The sequence below is a fragment of the Pungitius pungitius genome, chromosome 9 (genome assembly GCF_949316345.1).
Source record: "Pungitius pungitius chromosome 9, fPunPun2.1, whole genome shotgun sequence".
Classification (NCBI taxonomy): Eukaryota; Metazoa; Chordata; class Actinopteri; order Perciformes; family Gasterosteidae; genus Pungitius; species Pungitius pungitius.
The window spans coordinates 1,142,255-1,159,859 of NC_084908.1; the positions used below are offsets into that span (position 1 = coordinate 1,142,255).

The 17,605-nt window shown below is 40.8% G+C and overlaps 3 protein-coding genes and 2 non-coding genes across 7 annotated transcripts; 1 reads left to right on the top strand and 4 right to left on the bottom strand.

Moving 5' to 3' along the window:
• Positions 1-1,604: 1,604 nt before the first annotated feature.
• Positions 1,605-2,591, top strand: LOC119218351 (trace amine-associated receptor 13c-like). Its single transcript, XM_037472720.2, has one exon. It carries the CDS (start codon positions 1,605-1,607, stop codon positions 2,589-2,591), a length of 987 nt encoding a protein of 328 aa, XP_037328617.2.
• A 715-nt stretch (positions 2,592-3,306) lies between these two features.
• On the bottom strand, positions 3,307-9,219 carry nsmce1 (NSE1 homolog, SMC5-SMC6 complex component). 2 transcript variants are annotated; one of them, XM_037473190.2, is made up of 8 exons: positions 9,126-9,219; positions 8,401-8,522; positions 7,874-7,995; positions 6,752-6,829; positions 5,060-5,206; positions 4,749-4,865; positions 3,774-3,900; positions 3,307-3,435 (listed from the first exon to the last, which is right to left on the bottom strand). In XM_037473190.2, the coding sequence occupies exons 2-8, from the start codon at positions 8,516-8,518 to the stop codon at positions 3,422-3,424; spliced, it is 723 nt and encodes a 240-aa protein (XP_037329087.1). In that variant the 5' UTR covers positions 8,519-8,522; positions 9,126-9,219; the 3' UTR covers positions 3,307-3,421. The 2 variants fall into 2 exon arrangements, with proteins under 2 accessions (XP_037329087.1, XP_037329086.1); XM_037473189.2 differs by having other exon boundaries at positions 8,981-9,213.
• Positions 9,220-9,919: 700 nt separating this feature from the next.
• Positions 9,920-16,133, bottom strand: vps37a (VPS37A subunit of ESCRT-I). Of its 2 annotated transcripts, none has more exons than XM_037470842.2 (12): positions 15,483-16,133; positions 14,163-14,237; positions 13,539-13,656; positions 13,326-13,429; positions 12,897-13,113; positions 12,642-12,712; positions 12,369-12,496; positions 12,182-12,240; positions 12,020-12,088; positions 11,616-11,759; positions 11,401-11,489; positions 9,920-11,254 (listed from the first exon to the last, which is right to left on the bottom strand). In XM_037470842.2, the coding sequence occupies exons 1-11, from the start codon at positions 15,590-15,592 to the stop codon at positions 11,409-11,411; spliced, it is 1,176 nt and encodes a 391-aa protein (XP_037326739.1). In that variant the 5' UTR covers positions 15,593-16,133; the 3' UTR covers positions 9,920-11,254; positions 11,401-11,408. The 2 variants fall into 2 exon arrangements, with proteins under 2 accessions (XP_037326739.1, XP_037326740.1); XM_037470843.2 differs by having other exon boundaries at positions 12,897-13,110; positions 15,483-16,131.
• A 543-nt stretch (positions 16,134-16,676) lies between these two features.
• On the bottom strand, positions 16,677-16,892 carry LOC119218685 (small nucleolar RNA U3). The gene has a single exon (XR_005120412.2). It is a non-coding gene; the product is annotated as a small nucleolar RNA U3 (small nucleolar RNA).
• A 493-nt stretch (positions 16,893-17,385) lies between these two features.
• Positions 17,386-17,601, bottom strand: LOC119218686 (small nucleolar RNA U3). Its single transcript, XR_005120413.2, has one exon. It is a non-coding gene; the product is annotated as a small nucleolar RNA U3 (small nucleolar RNA).
• Positions 17,602-17,605: the final 4 nt, after the last annotated feature.

Here is a 17,605-nt window from a genome sequence, read left to right on the forward strand (position 1 = left end):
GTGCACACCTAGAAGTAGATTACATGTAGCAATGTTTATTGTAGAGTTGTAGTTTGTGTGATGTTAGATAGCAGATATTACATTTGTATGTTAAATGAAGTGAATGCATTATAGTCAATAACAATTAATAGTCATGTAAATCATATAAATACTGTACACATTGACATTGGATGCAAAGTACTGCACCTGATAAACTGTGATTAAACCAATAAGTACTGTGATCTTATATGTTGTGTTGTAATTGAAGTGTACTAGTTATAAGATGAAGACAAACTATGTATGCTATGTTATATTCACTCATTGAGGCATAAAGCCAAAATGTTTCTACATAGAATGCATTGGAATGTGAGGGAGAGATAGGACAGGGAGGGGTTTCAGGTTACTCCAGGAGTTCACATCTGGATGTGGAAAGTATGAAGAGGAGAAGATACTTTGAAGAAGGAGCCAATGACATTCAATTACACCCAAAAAACGGCCCCCCCAGGGAGTCTTTTACCAAACTGGGAGAAGAAGTGGAGAATTTTTGCTGCAGCCGCTGTGTTAAGTCACCTTTGACTTGGTCAGAGAATTCTCTATTTCGCAAAATATATTACTATTCACATTGTATTTCACAGTTCTGTGCTGTATGTTGCACCTCTGTTTGTTTTACTTTCAATGCAAAAAGCGTTCTCCATCTTGACGTAGCTGACTGCAGCTAGCAGCCATTGCGTTTCCGCATAACAGACAAATTACTGTGAAAGTTTAAAGTTATTTTCCGTAAAAATAGCATCTTTTTTCACTTGGGTTAGAGTTGGATTGGCTAACGTAGAACAACAAAATAAGTAGTGAACTTTTTAATGTTTACCAAATGAGAGGGTTGAAATTATTTCAGGGAACATTGGTCAAATTAATTTAGTCTTCAAACCAAGAGTATAATATGGTGCACTAAATGATTCATATAATATGAAGGCAATTTATGTTTGTATTTCTAAAAGGTAAACAAATAGTAGTTTGGACTTTTATAAAGTATCTGAACAAATTCTTTGCAATAAACCGAAAGGAGTTTTTTATATCTGATTACTCAAGTCAATTATTGCTACAATACAATAGCTGCAAAATTAAAACAAACACAACAATAAAGTACTGTGTTTAAATGTTTGAATAGAAAGGCCAGAATAAGGGATACAGTTTAAATCATGATAATGACTCAATTTGTTTAAGCAGGCATAGTGGCACCGTTTTTCTACTTAATATTTATCGTATTAATGCAGGCTAACATAGAATAACTTCTCTAATCATAAGTAGATGCATAATTTGGTAACTGTTGCTGCACATTTGATGACATATTCACAGATGTGGTCATCAATCTCTAAAAAAACTTAAACAAAGAAAAACAGTTGAGAGAAAAAGCTAAGAAACTAATGAGCCGCTTTGTGTCTCGTGGGAGCAAAAGAGAAATGGGAGGATTAAACTTACAAATGTATTATGTAAGATGATAATGAGGAGGAGGAGGTGACTGGGGAGTTGAGGAAGGGTGGAGTAGCATCAGAGAAGAGTAAAATGCACTCGTACCTTCAGAGGATCTTGAACTCAGCAGGTTCAGGTCATCACCTCTACACTCCAAGATGGACGGCATGGAGGGAGCACAGCTCTGCTTCCCTCAGCTCCTGAACTCTTCCTGCAGAGGTCTAATGCGTCCTCGCACCGAGACTGTCCTCCTCTACACACTGCTCTCCTCCATTGCCGTGCTCACGGTCGTTCTCAACCTGCTGGTTATCATCTCGATCTCCCACTTCGGGCAGCTTCACACCCCCACCAACCTGCTGCTGCTCTCTTTGGCCATCGCAGACCTCCTCGTGGGGTTGCTGGTAATGCCAGTGGAAATGGTGAGATTCATAGAAACCTGCTGGCTGCTGGGCGACCTCGTGTGCACTTTTTCTTACATGATGGGTTTCACTCTGATCTCAGCCTCTGTGGGGAACATGGTGCTCATCTCGATTGATCGTTTTGTTGCCATTTGTTATCCTCTGCAGTACCCCATCCACATCACCCGCAGCAGAATTGAGGTGTGTGTGTGTGCGTGCTGGGCCGCCTCGTTCTTCTACAACGGGCTGATTTTAATGGACCATCTCAGGCAGCCGGACAGATACAACTCCTGCGATGGAGAATGTATGGTGGTGATCAGCTTTGTCTCTGGCACGATCGACCTGTTGTGCACGTTTTTCGGGCCCTGCTCAGTCATCGTGGTTCTGTACGTCAGAGTGTTCGTGGTCGCTGTGTCTCAGGCGCGCGTCGGCCGGTCTCATTTCACGGCGGTCGGTGCAGTAAAAGTCACCGCCAAGAAATCGGAGAGAAAAGCAGCCAGGGCTCTGGGAATGGTCATCATGGTGTTTTTGATGAGTTTCTGTCCGTACTATTACCCCTCTCTTGCAGGACAGGAAATCTCAAACAGTGCTTCGTCTTGGGCCATTGTGTCCTGGCTGCTGTTTTTTAACTCTTGTTTGAACCCACTCATATATGCATTTTTCTATCCGTGGTTTAGAAAAGCTATCAAGTTAATTGTTACCCTCAAGATACTTGAACAGAACTCTTCTCAGGAAAATATAATGTGAAGGGACTCCACTTTCTTATCGTGCATGACCTTTGTAAATAGCCCCACGGAAGGTTTATTGCTTTGGGTTGATTGCCTTCTTTGTATTTGCCTAGTTGATTTTTATGATGATTTTGCATTTGATTTATAGAAGCTTTATGCTACGTTTTCTATAATAGATAAATTCTACTTTTATTTTGAAAGGTTAAACGGATTCGCAGTTTTGTATTGTGTCAATGTGAACTTGACAGTACGGCTGCGTAACTTTTTTTACTTTTTACGTTAATTCTTTTTGTGGTTTTTCCCATAAAATGAAAATACAAAGCGTAGCCGCTGAACCGGAAGTACGTAGTTTTTCACAGTAAGAATCGACGCATTTGTCTGCAATGACAGCGGTTACCAGGGTAACATGAGGAAAAAAAGTTAATTCACGGATATAAATAAATAATCCTGCTCCGACGGGATGTGTTGCTTCGGTGAGCAGAGCAGAGACAGTTTATGGAGATCGCAGAGTAAACGTGTTCACATCTCCACCAGCATGTGGCAGAATACGTGTATTTAAACCATAGATTTCATTATATTGAACTGTCCATGTTATTTGTCTAGGTCACATATGTCGAACTCGCGGCTGCCGGTCGGACCGTCAAACATTCATGTGCAGATAAATAGCACCATAAGAAACTGCTTTGCTTTTAGAAATTATTAATGATGGCACTTAAAACAAGACATTCAGTGAAACACTTATTTATTTTGTAAAAATATTTAAATTTACAGTTTGGTTTACTACAAAAGTTTAACAACATCTTTTAACATTAAAAAAACAGTTGATGTTTAAGTCCTCATCTTCTGGACTTAGAGGCCAACTTCTGTAACGGAGAGAACAAACAATATATGTCATTTATACAACCATTCATTGTTAATACATCTCAAACAACTCTAATGTACAACCTGATGTGATAAGGTAAAACGACAAGACGAAAAGAACCATGCACCACTCAAGCGTGTTTTTTGTCCCCTTTGTAATTAAAAAAAATAAAAAACGTAAATATTTTTAGGTATGAGATTTGAAATGCAAAATAACCTGGAAATAGATTTGTATGCTGGCAGTTTTTACGATGCAAGTAATAATTGCATTCAGCTCATTGCAATTTTCATGCGTGTAATTATTCTAAATGTAATTGGTGTGTAAATAAACAACAAATACCGGGGATTTCATGCGGCCAAAAGTCATCACAAGCTGGACACCGCGGCTCTACTCTTCCTTTGAAGTATCTGGCCACACATGGGTTGTGTATTTTTATTCCACAGGTAGGATTCTCACAAATTTGGCACTGAAAAGACAAATTTGATGAGATTGATATTTGGTATTATTTTAGTCAAGTTTGGTTTCAACAATGCAAGAAAATAAAAATAAAAGAATTGTAAAACACAAAAGAAAAAAGAATTGATAGAACCTAAAACAGTAACAGTTACAGCTCTTTGATCATGTGACGTAGAGGAGACACAAGATGATGTTGAGAAGGACCCTGATTATGAGGCATCCTCCCCTGACCCTCATTGTTGACCCTGTTGTCTCTCAACCACCAGAAAACACTCTGCCCTCCAAAAGTTATTATGGTCTGTCTCCCCAGATGAACAACAGGTAGACTTATGGTGCGTTTCCACCGAGCTGTACGGTACGGTACGGGTCGGGTCGGTACGGGTCGGGTTTGTTAACCATGATTTGGCGAGCGTTTCCACCGCCAACAGTACCCTTACTTGATAGGCGTGGTGTATTCCAGAAAGTAGTGGTAACGTCACATGATGGGCGCGGTATTGGACGGGAAGTAGATTGACGTCATTCGATCGCGCGAAAACTGAAAGCTAACCGCAAACAACAATGGAGACAAACAGCTGATCCTGTTCCTGCTTCTCCATATGTGGCTGTTTGTCACAAGGAGACGACAATCGACAAACCGACGATGTTTAACAGGGTGAGTGTCTGTTTATGTAGTCAACAAACTAGCACAAAGTTCCTAATACATAAACCTGGGGAATTTTTTTTCCTCCATAATTTTAATCATTTTCTGGGTGTTTAAATCACTAGTGTCAAATTGACCCCCAACGGTTAAAAGGTGTTGGTAAATTTGAAGGTAATAGGAGGGTTATGATAGGTAACAGTAACAGGGAAAACATTTACCTGGAGGGCGATGCTGTGACAAATGTGGCACACTTTGACTTGCTCTTGATACATTGTGCGAATATATGGCTCCATCTCTATAATGCATCTGGTGGACAAAGTGTATTCACCGTGTTTCTACATTGATAAACAGAATCAATTACACACCGGTTAAAACAAACAAATGGAGCAAGAGGTTCTTTAGTATCACCTTAAGGATACTAGTCCACATTTGGTAGTAGAATTTGAAATGGTTGAAAAAATACATACATTTTGCATAAAAGAAGGAAATTGAGCCGTGAGAACATATTGTATTTTTGAGAGCGTTTTACCTCACTGAGCCATTTGTCACGCACTAGTCGGTTCAAAAGGTGCTCAGTTTCACTTTTCTTCAGCTTCTTGGTGGTCAGGGTGTCGGCGCTGTTCAGAATGTCAGTGGAAGACGCCTTGCCGTTCTCAGAGCCCACGATCAGGTCCATCTGATTCAGAGCAGCCCAAATTGGTCATTTGTTCATTTTCTCCTGTTCTAATATCAGACATTTCTTTTGTTTGATCAGACTCAAGATTTGCTAAGCTAACAGTGACCGAGATTATACTACTATTTGTGATTTAGTGAAGTTGTATTTTTTTCCTTAATGTAACTGTGTTAGTGGTAATGCAGACTTGTACAAAAGGAGGGATTTGAAAACAAGGCTGTTGTACTGGTTTGCATTAAATCCATCCGTGTTGTCAGGTTAGAGTGTTAATAGCAGTACTGTGCAGGACCAGGAGCGTATTGCACAAAAGTGGAATAAAGAAATCATGGGCTTCATTATGAAGAATTGGCCCTTGTTTTAAACCAAGGAAGGGATTCAGGGTGGGACAACTACAGACTCTGATCCACCTGCAGAAACTGGCCTCACATCAAACCCAATCACCCATTTACACCCATATGTGGAAATCCTCTTTGATTCAACACCATCTTCTGTGGCCAGGCAGTGTTCATTTTGGCAGCTATTTTTGATTTAGTCTTGGTTGTCCATTAGATATCACTCCTGGCATAGGTTAGGTCTATAGCAGGGGGGGGGGGGGGGGTGGGAACTTTTTGACTGGTGGGCCACAATGGGTTCTAAAATTTGACATAGGGGCCAGGAACAAATGGATGAAGTGTTTGTATGACCTAATATTAATGACGTGAAAAATCATTACAAGAATTTAGCAAAGCATGTATTTGCAAGCATATTTAACAAATTTGCAAGGGTGTAAATCACCGCCGACTTCATGAGAACCAGGGACCTAAACGCAACACTTTCTTTTCACCATGAACAACGTAAACGTCATGGTCCTTTATCGTTGCCACTGTGAAATCGCTTATCCCAAAAAGAGACCAAGACGTCCTACAATCGAAGCGCACACTCACGCTTGCCGAAGCGTAAAATATTCGTCGCGGTCCGTATCGGTGCACAAGAACCACCGGGGACCCCACAGTGACCGAGAGGCCTGGGTTTGTGGATCACGTCATCATGACTATTTAATGTTGTTTCGACGCGCTTATTATCCGCCGGACATTCTTGCGGTCCACGAAATATTGTCTGACATGAAAACGGTCGGCGGGGCATAAAAGGTTGGGGACCACTGATCTGACAACTGCAATAGTTGGGTCTAAGAACTGGTGACAAGTAATGCATGTTAATAAAAACAAATCAGAACTTAAACACATTTGTTTGGGATCAGAGTGGCAGCTGATTTAACACATGACTGCAGCATTGATCTAGCTTCAAAGAATAAATCGTCATGGTTACTTGGTCGGGTTTAATTCAACCTGCTTTCGCGCAACCAAGTTCAAGCTAAATTCCACCAGGATAACCTGAAAATCCCAGATTAATCCCTTATTTGGGTTTCGAGAAATACCCCCTAGAGCTTGATAGTAATAGGATTTTCTCCATTTCTATTATTGTTAGAATTTAAAAATAAATATCAGATTTCTGCTAAAAAAAGCTTTGGGCTAAAACGATTACAAAGCGCTGTTTGTAAATTTAACTTACTGTTTTCCTGAACAACTCTAGCTCATTGTCGGCGTAATCTGACGACATTCTGGTGACATCGGTCTCAGCCATGTTCACCTGGACAAGAAAACAAATAAAAAAGGGGTTAACAATCATGTATTTGAAAAGAAACATAAAAACATGTATTTGAAAAGAAAAACAATTAAAGTGAATAGTATAATTGTCAATGACGTGTGTAATTTCATCCTAAAACCTCAACATGGATGCTTTAACACAAAACTGATGTGGTCATTATGGTGGCTGATCCATCCATCCAAACAGTTGAATGAGAAAGTTGTTATTTTTTAACAATCAGAGGTTGGCCTTGAATTACAAGAGATTGAGAACAGACATTACGAGAAAATCAATTAAATTTACAAAAAAACGCGCTCCCAGCATGCAGTGCTGTTGTTCCGTTCGGAAAAGGTGTGGGCACCCCGTGCGTCAGACCACGTCGTTACTCCAGGCAGCAGCACACGCTTGAAAATGAAAGTGTGGTCCCATTGACTGTCCGAGCAGAACCCCCAAACCACCACGTTATACGGAGGTCATGATTGCAGCAGGTGCAACACAGAATAGCTGCATTAGGCACGAGAGCATATTGTTTATCTACCGTGTGACAGAATTCATTATTTGTATATTTAGTTAACACTTTGCTACGTGAAATAAAGACAAAAAGAAAAGATTCAAACAATCTGCTGACATTTGCATGAGGAAATTAAGTCACGTGTCTGCAGCTCACAGCGTAATGACAATCAGCCCTGAAGGAACGCTGCCACACCCTCGGTTTACAACTTTAGGGGGGGGGGGGGCGCGTGGACTCGTGCTGTGTCCGGTGTGTGCGCGCACATGTCTGTGTGTGCACACAAGTGTCTGCCTGTGTCCATTGGGGCGGTAGTGCCGTGCACAGCGAAAAATGAGCGGACTTTAATAACGGTGGGGAAACTTAAATTAATATAAATGGAAGGCAGATGGCGGGCTAGCTACGGTAGCTACACAAGCAGTAAGCTATCGTCAGCTGCTGCGAGGACGGAGTGTGTAAATAAAGTTTTTCAATTGGCTCAGCCCCTGAAATCTGTGGTACCAAGAGGCCCCCGGTTCTCAGTACCCAACACGACATACCAATGCGTAAAACTGGTGGCCGTTGTTTTCAGACATCCCTTTTCTGATCTGCATGAACAAAGGCTGCAGCTTCGAGTTGATGGCATCAATGAAATCATCCAGCTTGTCAGGGAAATGCTGTGCTGAAAAAAAAGAGGGGGACAATTTTTGAATACCAAGTGTCCTACTTGTAATTCGCCAGACTGAAATAATGTAGGGTTCCTTTCTACTGACATTGTGATGTCCACCTTAGTAGAAATGCAGCTTTGGTTTCACCCAAGTAAAGCAAATAAACATTAGACATAATATGCATTTTTTATATTTACAAATCAAAAAGCTAAAACATTACAAAAAAGTTTGTAAAGTTATATTACCATTTATGATCAACGTAAAGGGAAACATTGAGGTGAACTTAATGGGTGAAAAAGTTAAGCAAATGAAAGGATGCAGAGGACCTGTTGATTAAGGCAGTAACTCCAACCCTGATACAGAGAGATCTATTCTGGATCAGAAACTATACAAATGACAAGTTATATAAAATGACTCACTGTTGTGGGTTTCACAACTATACTGATGGAGCTTCCTCGCCCCTTGCTCATCAACGATGCCGTTGGCCATCATGGTTTGCAGGAACCGTCGATGGCTGTCTCCCATCTGTCTTGACATGTCTCTGGAACCATGTAGACAAGCAGAACGAAGTTACGTGCAGGGTTACACTTAACTCACGCTACATTAGAAGACTGGTTATTGAGTTTAACTCCGGTTAAATCCAGCAATCACATTATAGAGTGCACACGAAGACAAATGACGCCCATCCAGGAGTCACCAATTTGAGTGAAAGATACTTGGCATAAACAACATAACGAGTCATAGATTCTAGTCCTCTGAAGCGCAACTAAGTTATGATTTAATGTTAACACAACATACGGTGATAATGGAGAGTTAACGTTAACACCCGCACAGAAAAGTAACTTGGCATAGTGATAACAGTTTCACAACATGAACCAACAACTTAAGTTGAAATGTTACGTCTCGAGCTTTAACGTTGTAACTTAAATTAACGTTTAAAATTGGGAACGTGACGTTAGCTAGCGGATGTAAATGCTAAGGTTAGCTAAGTTAACTTACATCAACTGCTTCCGCCGCTAAGTAACGTTAGCTAAATTGAGCTAATTTTGAGCACGTTAACTGTTGCTGACCAGCGCCAAGTTGGAGGTTTATATTGATAAATAACGTTGTATATTTGCAGTTTAGCTTTTTTAGCAAAAACTACCTTCTACAGTCTTAATAAGACATGGAGAAGTCTACTAACTGCCCTCATGTTATAAACGCTCCCTGCTATTTTATTTTCTTCTTCTTCTTCTTCTTTTCCTGCCTTTTTCCGGAAGTTGCGATGTGTGGTGAGATATCGCCCCCTATCGACAATTTCTCGCCAAAAACTCCATATTGATATTGAACGTAGACACAAATTGCAATACACTTTCTATTGGTAAATTATTTTAAACTACTAAAAGGATGGATGTCAATTAGAAGTTATTAAATATATATATGATGTATAAAAGTAGTTTTCAGCAGTACGAATGACTTTTCCCAGTCAATATAATAATCAGGACAAAAACAGTATGTTTAACTAATTTGTTTGCTGAAACAATTTGACTCTTATTCTCAACACAATGAAACCTGCTGCATATTTTTCCAACCATTTCTCTTGCCCACTACACTATTATATTATAATATATAATTACACTGTGTTTATTCAGTAGCTTTAACGGGGCACAGACATACTGTAGATCATAAATTGCTGATGAAGTTAAATGTATATTATTTGTTATTTGGCAACTTACAGAAAAAAAGTGACAGGGAATAAATAGTTAAATATAAGTACCTTATTTGTCCTGAGATAAAAATTAAAGCGTTTGGACTGAGAGTTATATTAAAAGTATCTTCCCTGAAATTATGAAAAGACAAAGCATCAAGTGTTATAGTATTTGTGCTATGATCAAAGTCTATAGTTCAACGATGCCCAAAATGGTTAGTGAGTTAGTCATTTTCAAACAGCAAACAAGATTAATGCTAAATGCTTTATTCCACTAACAAATTAAATAAGAACATATAATACAAGGTGTCTGAGTCTTTGATTACAATATAGCCTATTATTAACATTATTTAAATACAGTATCCAATGTCATCATGTTTTACTGGAGCATGTAACCCTAATACTCCTCAACATTATCCCAAATCTTCTGAGGCTCAGTTAAGAGACAATTATAAGTTCATATGGTGTCAGAAAATAGACGGTTTGTCATGATGGTGTTGATCATTGTCAGCATGTGCTCTAATACCGTAATTCATGTAAAAGTCTAACCGTTTATATGGATATCTCGATAACTGCAGTTTACATATCCTGTTTGATAAACTGGTCAACTTCTGAGAAAGTGTATGATAAACCTTAAAGAAACATTTTATTCTCTTCCATCAAACCTGAACCAGAAATAAAAAAATAAAAAAAGACTGACCAGTGATCAGGTTTGTTATTTGAATTATGTTGACTTTGATTCTGAAGTGGATCAAACGATTATGGTGTTGAAAACTGCCGTATTGAATCAAATGATTAATGTCGGTGCAAATAAACTGTTGTTGAGGCTGTATTCAAGTCATTACTTTAAGGGCCACACTTGATTCATTGAACCACTGCCATATGAAGAGTTTCAACGTTAAGCTCTCTTGACAACACTACCTCGTGCTTGCTTCTGTTTTGTTGGAGAATCTCAGATTTAAAAGGAGGACCTTGAACAGATTTTCTTCCGTCTGTCCTTCAGGACTTTTCTGGAATAAGGTCTTGACACTGACCATAGAGATGGAAGTATAGACACCACCATTAGCATTTTAATGGGTATTCTATTGGGAGATGTACTTGCTCACTGCATGAAAAAAGTCCTGTCCTGAATAATTTGTACATTTCTTCCAGATGAGTTAACATCAACAACAACAAATCTGATCATAAGCAGGTGTTGTTTTCATTGACCGCTGTGAGAGTGAAGAAAACCAACTTGTCATCAATGTCAAGTAAAATCTGAACAGAAAGCATGTGCAATAGAAATCATCCACAGTGAGATCAAATCTTAGTAGTGGGGTTGGAAAAGCTAGGCGTGTGTCATTCTCCCAGTTTTGGCCTCTTGTGGTACCTCAATAGATTCTCCGTCTTGCTTTCACACAACCCAACTTCGAAAGTATTTGTAGTCCAGACCGGAGCACAATGGGCTTCTTTTTTCTTTGCCCACCGCTGCTATCACTTTCTTCCTATTTCTCCAAAAGTGCCCATTGTTGACCCAGTGCACTTTTTGTCCCATCAAATGTCTTTATCCTTAAAGTTGGCAGCAGGTGGCTGAGAAAACACCATATCTGAGGACCAAACATAAGACGTAAGAAGAAGACAACAAACAGGCGTTTGGCCCTGATAGAAAAGGAGGCCACCACGGGGGCTGCCTGTTGAGTACCACAGGTATCCCTCCACAAAGAGGAAAATGACAGTCAGATGTGGTTGGTACCTTGTGTTTTAGTGGCTGGGGGGAAACTGTCCATGTGTGTTGATGGACTGTTGCAATTTTTCTTCTTTGGCCCTTCTGCTGTGGCAGAGCTGTAGATTGAAACACAAACAGTCATACCAGCTTGCATCATAAAGTGTGACGAGTTTGGATCACGTTTAGAAGAAAAAAACCACACAGTTTTGTGGTTATTTTTCCACAAATGCAGAACATCTCACCGTTCTCTTCTCCATGAAGCTGCTCAGGAACTCGTCAATGTCTGCGCGTCCCTCCAGGAAGTTCTCGGCCGTCTCCTCAGACTCTTCCTCCGCCTGGTGGGCTGCAACTTTTAAGCGGGCCTGTAGGGTACTAAGACTGCAACTCTGGCGGGGATAACAAAACAAAAACAATAGTGAGAAACAGAAAGGCAAACATTTTCAGTGTTAACTGCTTGACAAGGCACAACAATGTGGCCTCTCGGTTCACTGGTAGGCCGAGCAGAATCCCATCTGACCCAGGAGGATCCTCACTGTTGACATTTAGTTGCAGGTAAAGTCTGCACTGCAGTTTATAAGCAGCGGTTACTTCCATTTATTGCCAAACGGCTGCTGCCCCGTAGCATATCCCCGGTGCAACCGCTCACCTCACTGAGATCATGCTGTCTCTGCATCCTTGTTTCAAAAGCCAACTTCATCTGAGTCAGCTGTTCGTACTGTTGATGGACAAAGACCAGAGTCACCAGCTGCGGGACAATAGCGTGCGTCGGTTTGAAAGTTAGCGAACAACACTCAATGTAATATCTGACCTTGTAGAGCATTTCTTGTCGTTTTCCTTCCAGCTGCGGCTCCATCTGAAGATTTTTCTCTGTAAATGACGATCAAAGATCAACTAAATCTTTGTTCCCTTTCATGATTGATGACCTCCTATTAAACAGTTAACCGCGTGCCTCGTCTGGTTATTTAGTACACCACCATTGCAGAAGAGAAACTTACTAGCTATGTCCACTATATTGGTCACTAGCTCTTCTTTATCACTGGTGACCTGCTTCAGTTGTGGCAAAGTCACAAAGAATTCCAGCAACATGTCCTCGCTTTCAGACATGTCCGACAACTGGGTCAGGCTACGGAGAGAGAGGGGGGGGGCAAACATAGGTGGATGTTCAGCAGTAAGTTAGAAAACAAATAATGTTAAAATATGAATGGTTTCTCTAACAATATAACATGCCTACACAGTGTCTAAGTCTATAATATTTAGGAAGACATTACTCCAAGTCACAGAGTTCAGGGAAAGACTCCGGGATCTCAGGCATCTTGTACATGTGTCCGTTTAGTCCAGCCTGAAATGGACAGCAGTGGCATCAGCAAGTCCCATTCGTCAAAACATGTCAATAAACATTAGATTTCTCTGAACCAAAGCAATCAGCTGCAGCTGCAGCGAAAGCTTGGCCTGGCAGCTCATGTTTAATAGGTCGATGAACCGGTCACTGCTGGGCTACATGCTTGGCTTGCTTGCAGTTGTACCTGAGAGTCTCCCGTAGGAACAGGCACTGGCAGGTCACTAATCAGGCCGTAAGGGGCTGGAGCTCGAGGAGGCCCATGGGCACCATCGACCCCGGGGTGAGGCATCGGAGCTGGGCCTGAACCAGGGGGCGGCGTGTGACTGGGGCCCACATGACGAGGACCATAGTGATAAGCCTGAGTGGGGTAAGGCGCCATCCCCGATGGCTTGTACATACTGCTGGGTGAAAATCAGAGGATATATGAAAATTTAAAAAATGATACTTCAAGACACATTGTATCGTCCCAACCTTAGAATATAATGACTGTTTTTACTATATTGACACTACAAAGAAATTATGGAAAAAAATATTTAAAGCAAACCAGGGTAGGAGAACACCCAAAAGTAATGAGAGGTAACTGCAGTGTCATGAAAGGAAAGGGGAAGCTCACTATGGGAAGCCAGCCGAGCCGGTGGCCATCAAGGCAGGAGGACTCTTCCAGAACTCGTCCAGCAGAGTCTGAATGACCTTCCCCAGATCTGAGTGCATACCAAACTGCAACATGCACAACAAGAAAACGTTTCATGGAAAAAAAGAGAATAACACTAAGCTAACAAGAAGCTCCTCAATGAACCTTAGCGAGAAGGCCCAGCACACTACTTACGTTAGTGATGAGGGGGCTAGTGATCATGGTGCCATTATTGCCATCAACTAAATGATGACCAACCGGAGGGTAGACACTAACCACCGGCTTCTCCTGGGGGAACTGTGGAGGCAGCAGTCTAGAGGAAAGAGAAAAAACATGTTATATAAGTTAGTAGTTGGCGCTCAATATTGGAACAGGGTATTATTTTACTGTTATGACCATGTGTTCTTAAAATTGGATGGAAAATCTTTGTATTTTATAAAAAGCTCTAATGAGCATACAAAAGCCAGTGAGACGTGTTGTTTTCAGCACTGATTGTATTATTCTCTAACTTTCTCGTGAAAATATGGAATGATGCTGTTCCCTCTTCTTCCACTTCACACTGGCATAGAAATTTATGAGGCGGTAATATACACATTTATTAAATCATTGTATTATTATGTGCAGTAGTTGGGATTAATGCATGTCTGAAAATGGATAAAATGATACATTATTAAAAAGGAATACAACTTTTAACTCACAAAATAATAATAAAACAATGGTTGTAACGTGTAAATGTTTTAATTTGTAACTACTTCTACAAGTTTATTAGTTAAAATGAATTAAATAAAAGTTGATGAGAAGTGTGTCATGTGTACTCACATGTTAACACTAATGGTAGAGCTGTTGACTGTGAATGGTATTCTGTACTCCACATCCTTCTGGATCTCTGCAAGGCTGAAAGAGAAATACAATCAGAACTCTTGCAACCAAGATCTGCACATTAAGAAAACGTGTTGTACATCTTCCACCAATGTCCATGAAGATTCTGCTCATGTGCGTATCATCCGTATCATACCTCAAATGATCATAAATACTACATAACAAAAGGTATCAAAAGAGAGGTAAGCTGTTACTCTTTTGTCTCATTGCAGTACCACTGCATGGTAACAATCCCTGATGACAGTCACCTAATATTACTGTAATACCTCATTCATTTAATTGGCTTTCATTGCTGATAAGGGTGCCAATTTCTAAAACAATGTACACTTCAAAAACACACCCAGGACAAAGACATTTAGCACAGTATAGTGTTATGTAAAATGTTTTTTTTTTTACAGAAAGTAAGAACTATCCCCTCTGTTTATTCCTTTTGCACAGTCATGTCAGGAGAAACAATTACCACAGCACATTAGCCTTTTCACACACATCCTTATGAAACGTATCGTTTCTTCTACTGTGTAATCCCATTACTTTGTTGCCCAAATACCTAATATCACGAGTGTTATCACCATCATCACACATCACACACACACATCTGGCAAGCGAGAAATGAACTAATTGAACAGTCTGTTGTATTGTGAGTAAATCTTTCACTGAAGAGATAGAGACCAAATTGTCACCGAGATGACAGGGCTCCTTAGTAAACAACGGCTAATACTTTAATCGCCACATGGAATTAGCAGACGCCTGATCCGTTATCGTGGTAAACACTACAAAGGCCACAGGACATTACCAGCCAGCGACGAATCGTGTCACCGTCGCTACAAATAGACATGAATGGTTGACGTGATTAGCTAACGTTAGCCAGCTAGCTACGAAGAGAGGTTAGCGAGCATCAGGCTTTCACACGAGGGCATGTCAACGCAGTGGGTTTGGGTTCGTGGAGAATAGAGTGGGTGATTTTAACGTGTATCTCCATAATCGCAGGGAGTCATGTATATTAAACACTAGAGCATAAGCCTTAAACGCCCCGTGTTGTTCCTCTGACTCTCGCCCAGAGCCTGGCGGCTAGCTATGCTAAGTAAACATTAGCTTCGTCGTAAACGTGCTAAGTCCACGTATCTGATATTTCTACGCTAGTAACGTGACGAGGAGATATTGTACTGATCACAAACAGTTTGAAAAACTAGTGCTACGTTCCACAAGGTAACCAGCAGCCCCGGGGTGTAGTTGAGGTGACCGGGTAGCCGTTCACGTTACCTCGGGTGAGCGGCTTTGAGTGACTCGATCTGCCGCTGTCGCTGTTGCTGGAGGCTGTTGAGAGGAGGGAGAGGTCCGGAGCCTTTGGACTGGGGGAAAAGCCAGTTCATCCTCTCCTGGCGAGACCACGGACTGAACTCGGAGACAGGATGTAAAGGCCGTCTACAGACGATGACGAAATAGAGGATAAATAGGCACTGGGCAGCACACGGTGTGGAGCTGTGTGTTGTTGCTAACCCGTTTGCTGGTTGACTAACGACTCGGTTCGTCGTCCACACGGAGCTGGCTTTGTGGTTACGTTACAAAGTCAGATGGCATATCCTAACTTTTCGTATATAATGTCTCTTCCGGGTCTGTATGTAATTTTAGCATCGTATTTAATATGACTTAAGCGAGAGATACTTATTGCTGAAGGAAAACAACCGTCCGAGTCAGCAGCAGAAGCTTGATCAACTTCCTTACGTAACACGTCACTCGGCGGCGTACGCAAAGCTTCCTGCTCTGAGAAAGGAACCCGCCCCCTTCTCGATCTCTGGTTCATTCGTTATTTTATTTGATGGATCAAAACTACCAGAAAAAGTTCCACGTTAACCCGACATTTTTGGATCCCCAAGAGAGGTTGTACTATTCCTTGCATATGTTCAGTAAATTTCGATTCAAGTAGAGCTTTGACTTTTTTATCAATTTATATCGTATACACATTGTTTGGTCTAATGTGTATACGGTATACGAGTGTGTATGGGATGTGATACGAGAAAAATTGTTTTTCAAAAAGAGGAATCATTACTCAATAGTAATAGTTCACGTCAACACACCATTGAATGAGTAAATTACCCGAACTGGTGCTCTGTTTTTGTGTAAATCACAAAACACTGTTGTTGCATTTTCGTCTTTATCAAATATCCGCAAAGCTGATATTTAAATGCAGTTATTCCCTGCGTTAGCAAATCCACAATGTTGAAAATAATGATTAAATGGGATGACCTTCATTAAAGTTTGCCAGGGAGCAATGAACAGTCATAAATGACAGAATATATGGAGAATCGCGTTATTCTGTGTCTGATTCATGCTTTGAAGGGAATATTAACATCTCACACGAAATGATTAGGTTCATATTCTCGTGTGCTTATTGATTTAGAATTACCTTTGACTGCCGGAGCTATCGGACAATATTTTCATTAACACACACCGGTAGCCACTCTGTACATATTCCCCACCTCTTTACTCCACTAGGAAGTACAGAACGGTCATCAATGGCGCAGAGCGTGTGAACTGAATCACTTCTCTGCGCCCGCTTCGCGCTCAGTGGGGAATATCGCGTCTCATCATCGTGGATAGCGAGACCAAACAAGTTAGAAACACATTTCTCAAGTCAGAAACTATAGAAATGATCCCTGAAAGTATAGTCTTGATGACTCAATGGTAACAAACAAAAGGTAATTCACACGACAACCACTGTCACTCAGGGTTCATCACGAGGAAGCGCCTCCCTCTTACATGTCATCCAGTCACGTTCATGTACTAGATACTTGGTTGCGTGACGCACTTTCCGGTTATTTTCTTTGGCGATCACCACCGAAACTCAGGTAATGTTCATTACTACATGTGAAATAATCTACATTCCAAATATCATGTATATATGAAGGGAAGTGACTTTGATGACAGCAGGCAGTCAGAACACATTGAGATAAAGCTTGGAATCTGGGAGGAGCTACTGGTGAATATTTTTTAAAGCGACATCTTATTTTGAAGGCTAGGATGGGGGTATGAAATGTGACGGTGAAGTAATGACACGCCGAAAGATTCCCATGCTAATATAGTAAAGGTGTAGAGCGAAAGATATTAGCTTGATTTAACGAATATATTATCTAAGAATGAACCTTTTCTTTAACAGATACCGGTAGCCACTCTGTACATATTCCCCACCTCTTTACTCCACTAGGAAGTATAGAACGGTCATCAATGGCGCAGAGCGTGTGAACTGAATCACTTCTCTGCGCCCGCTTCGCGCTCAGTGGGGAATATCGCATCTCATCATCGTGGATAGCGAGACCAAACAAATTAGAAACACATTTCTCAAGTCAGAAACTATAGAAATGATCCCTGAAAGTATAGTCTTAACC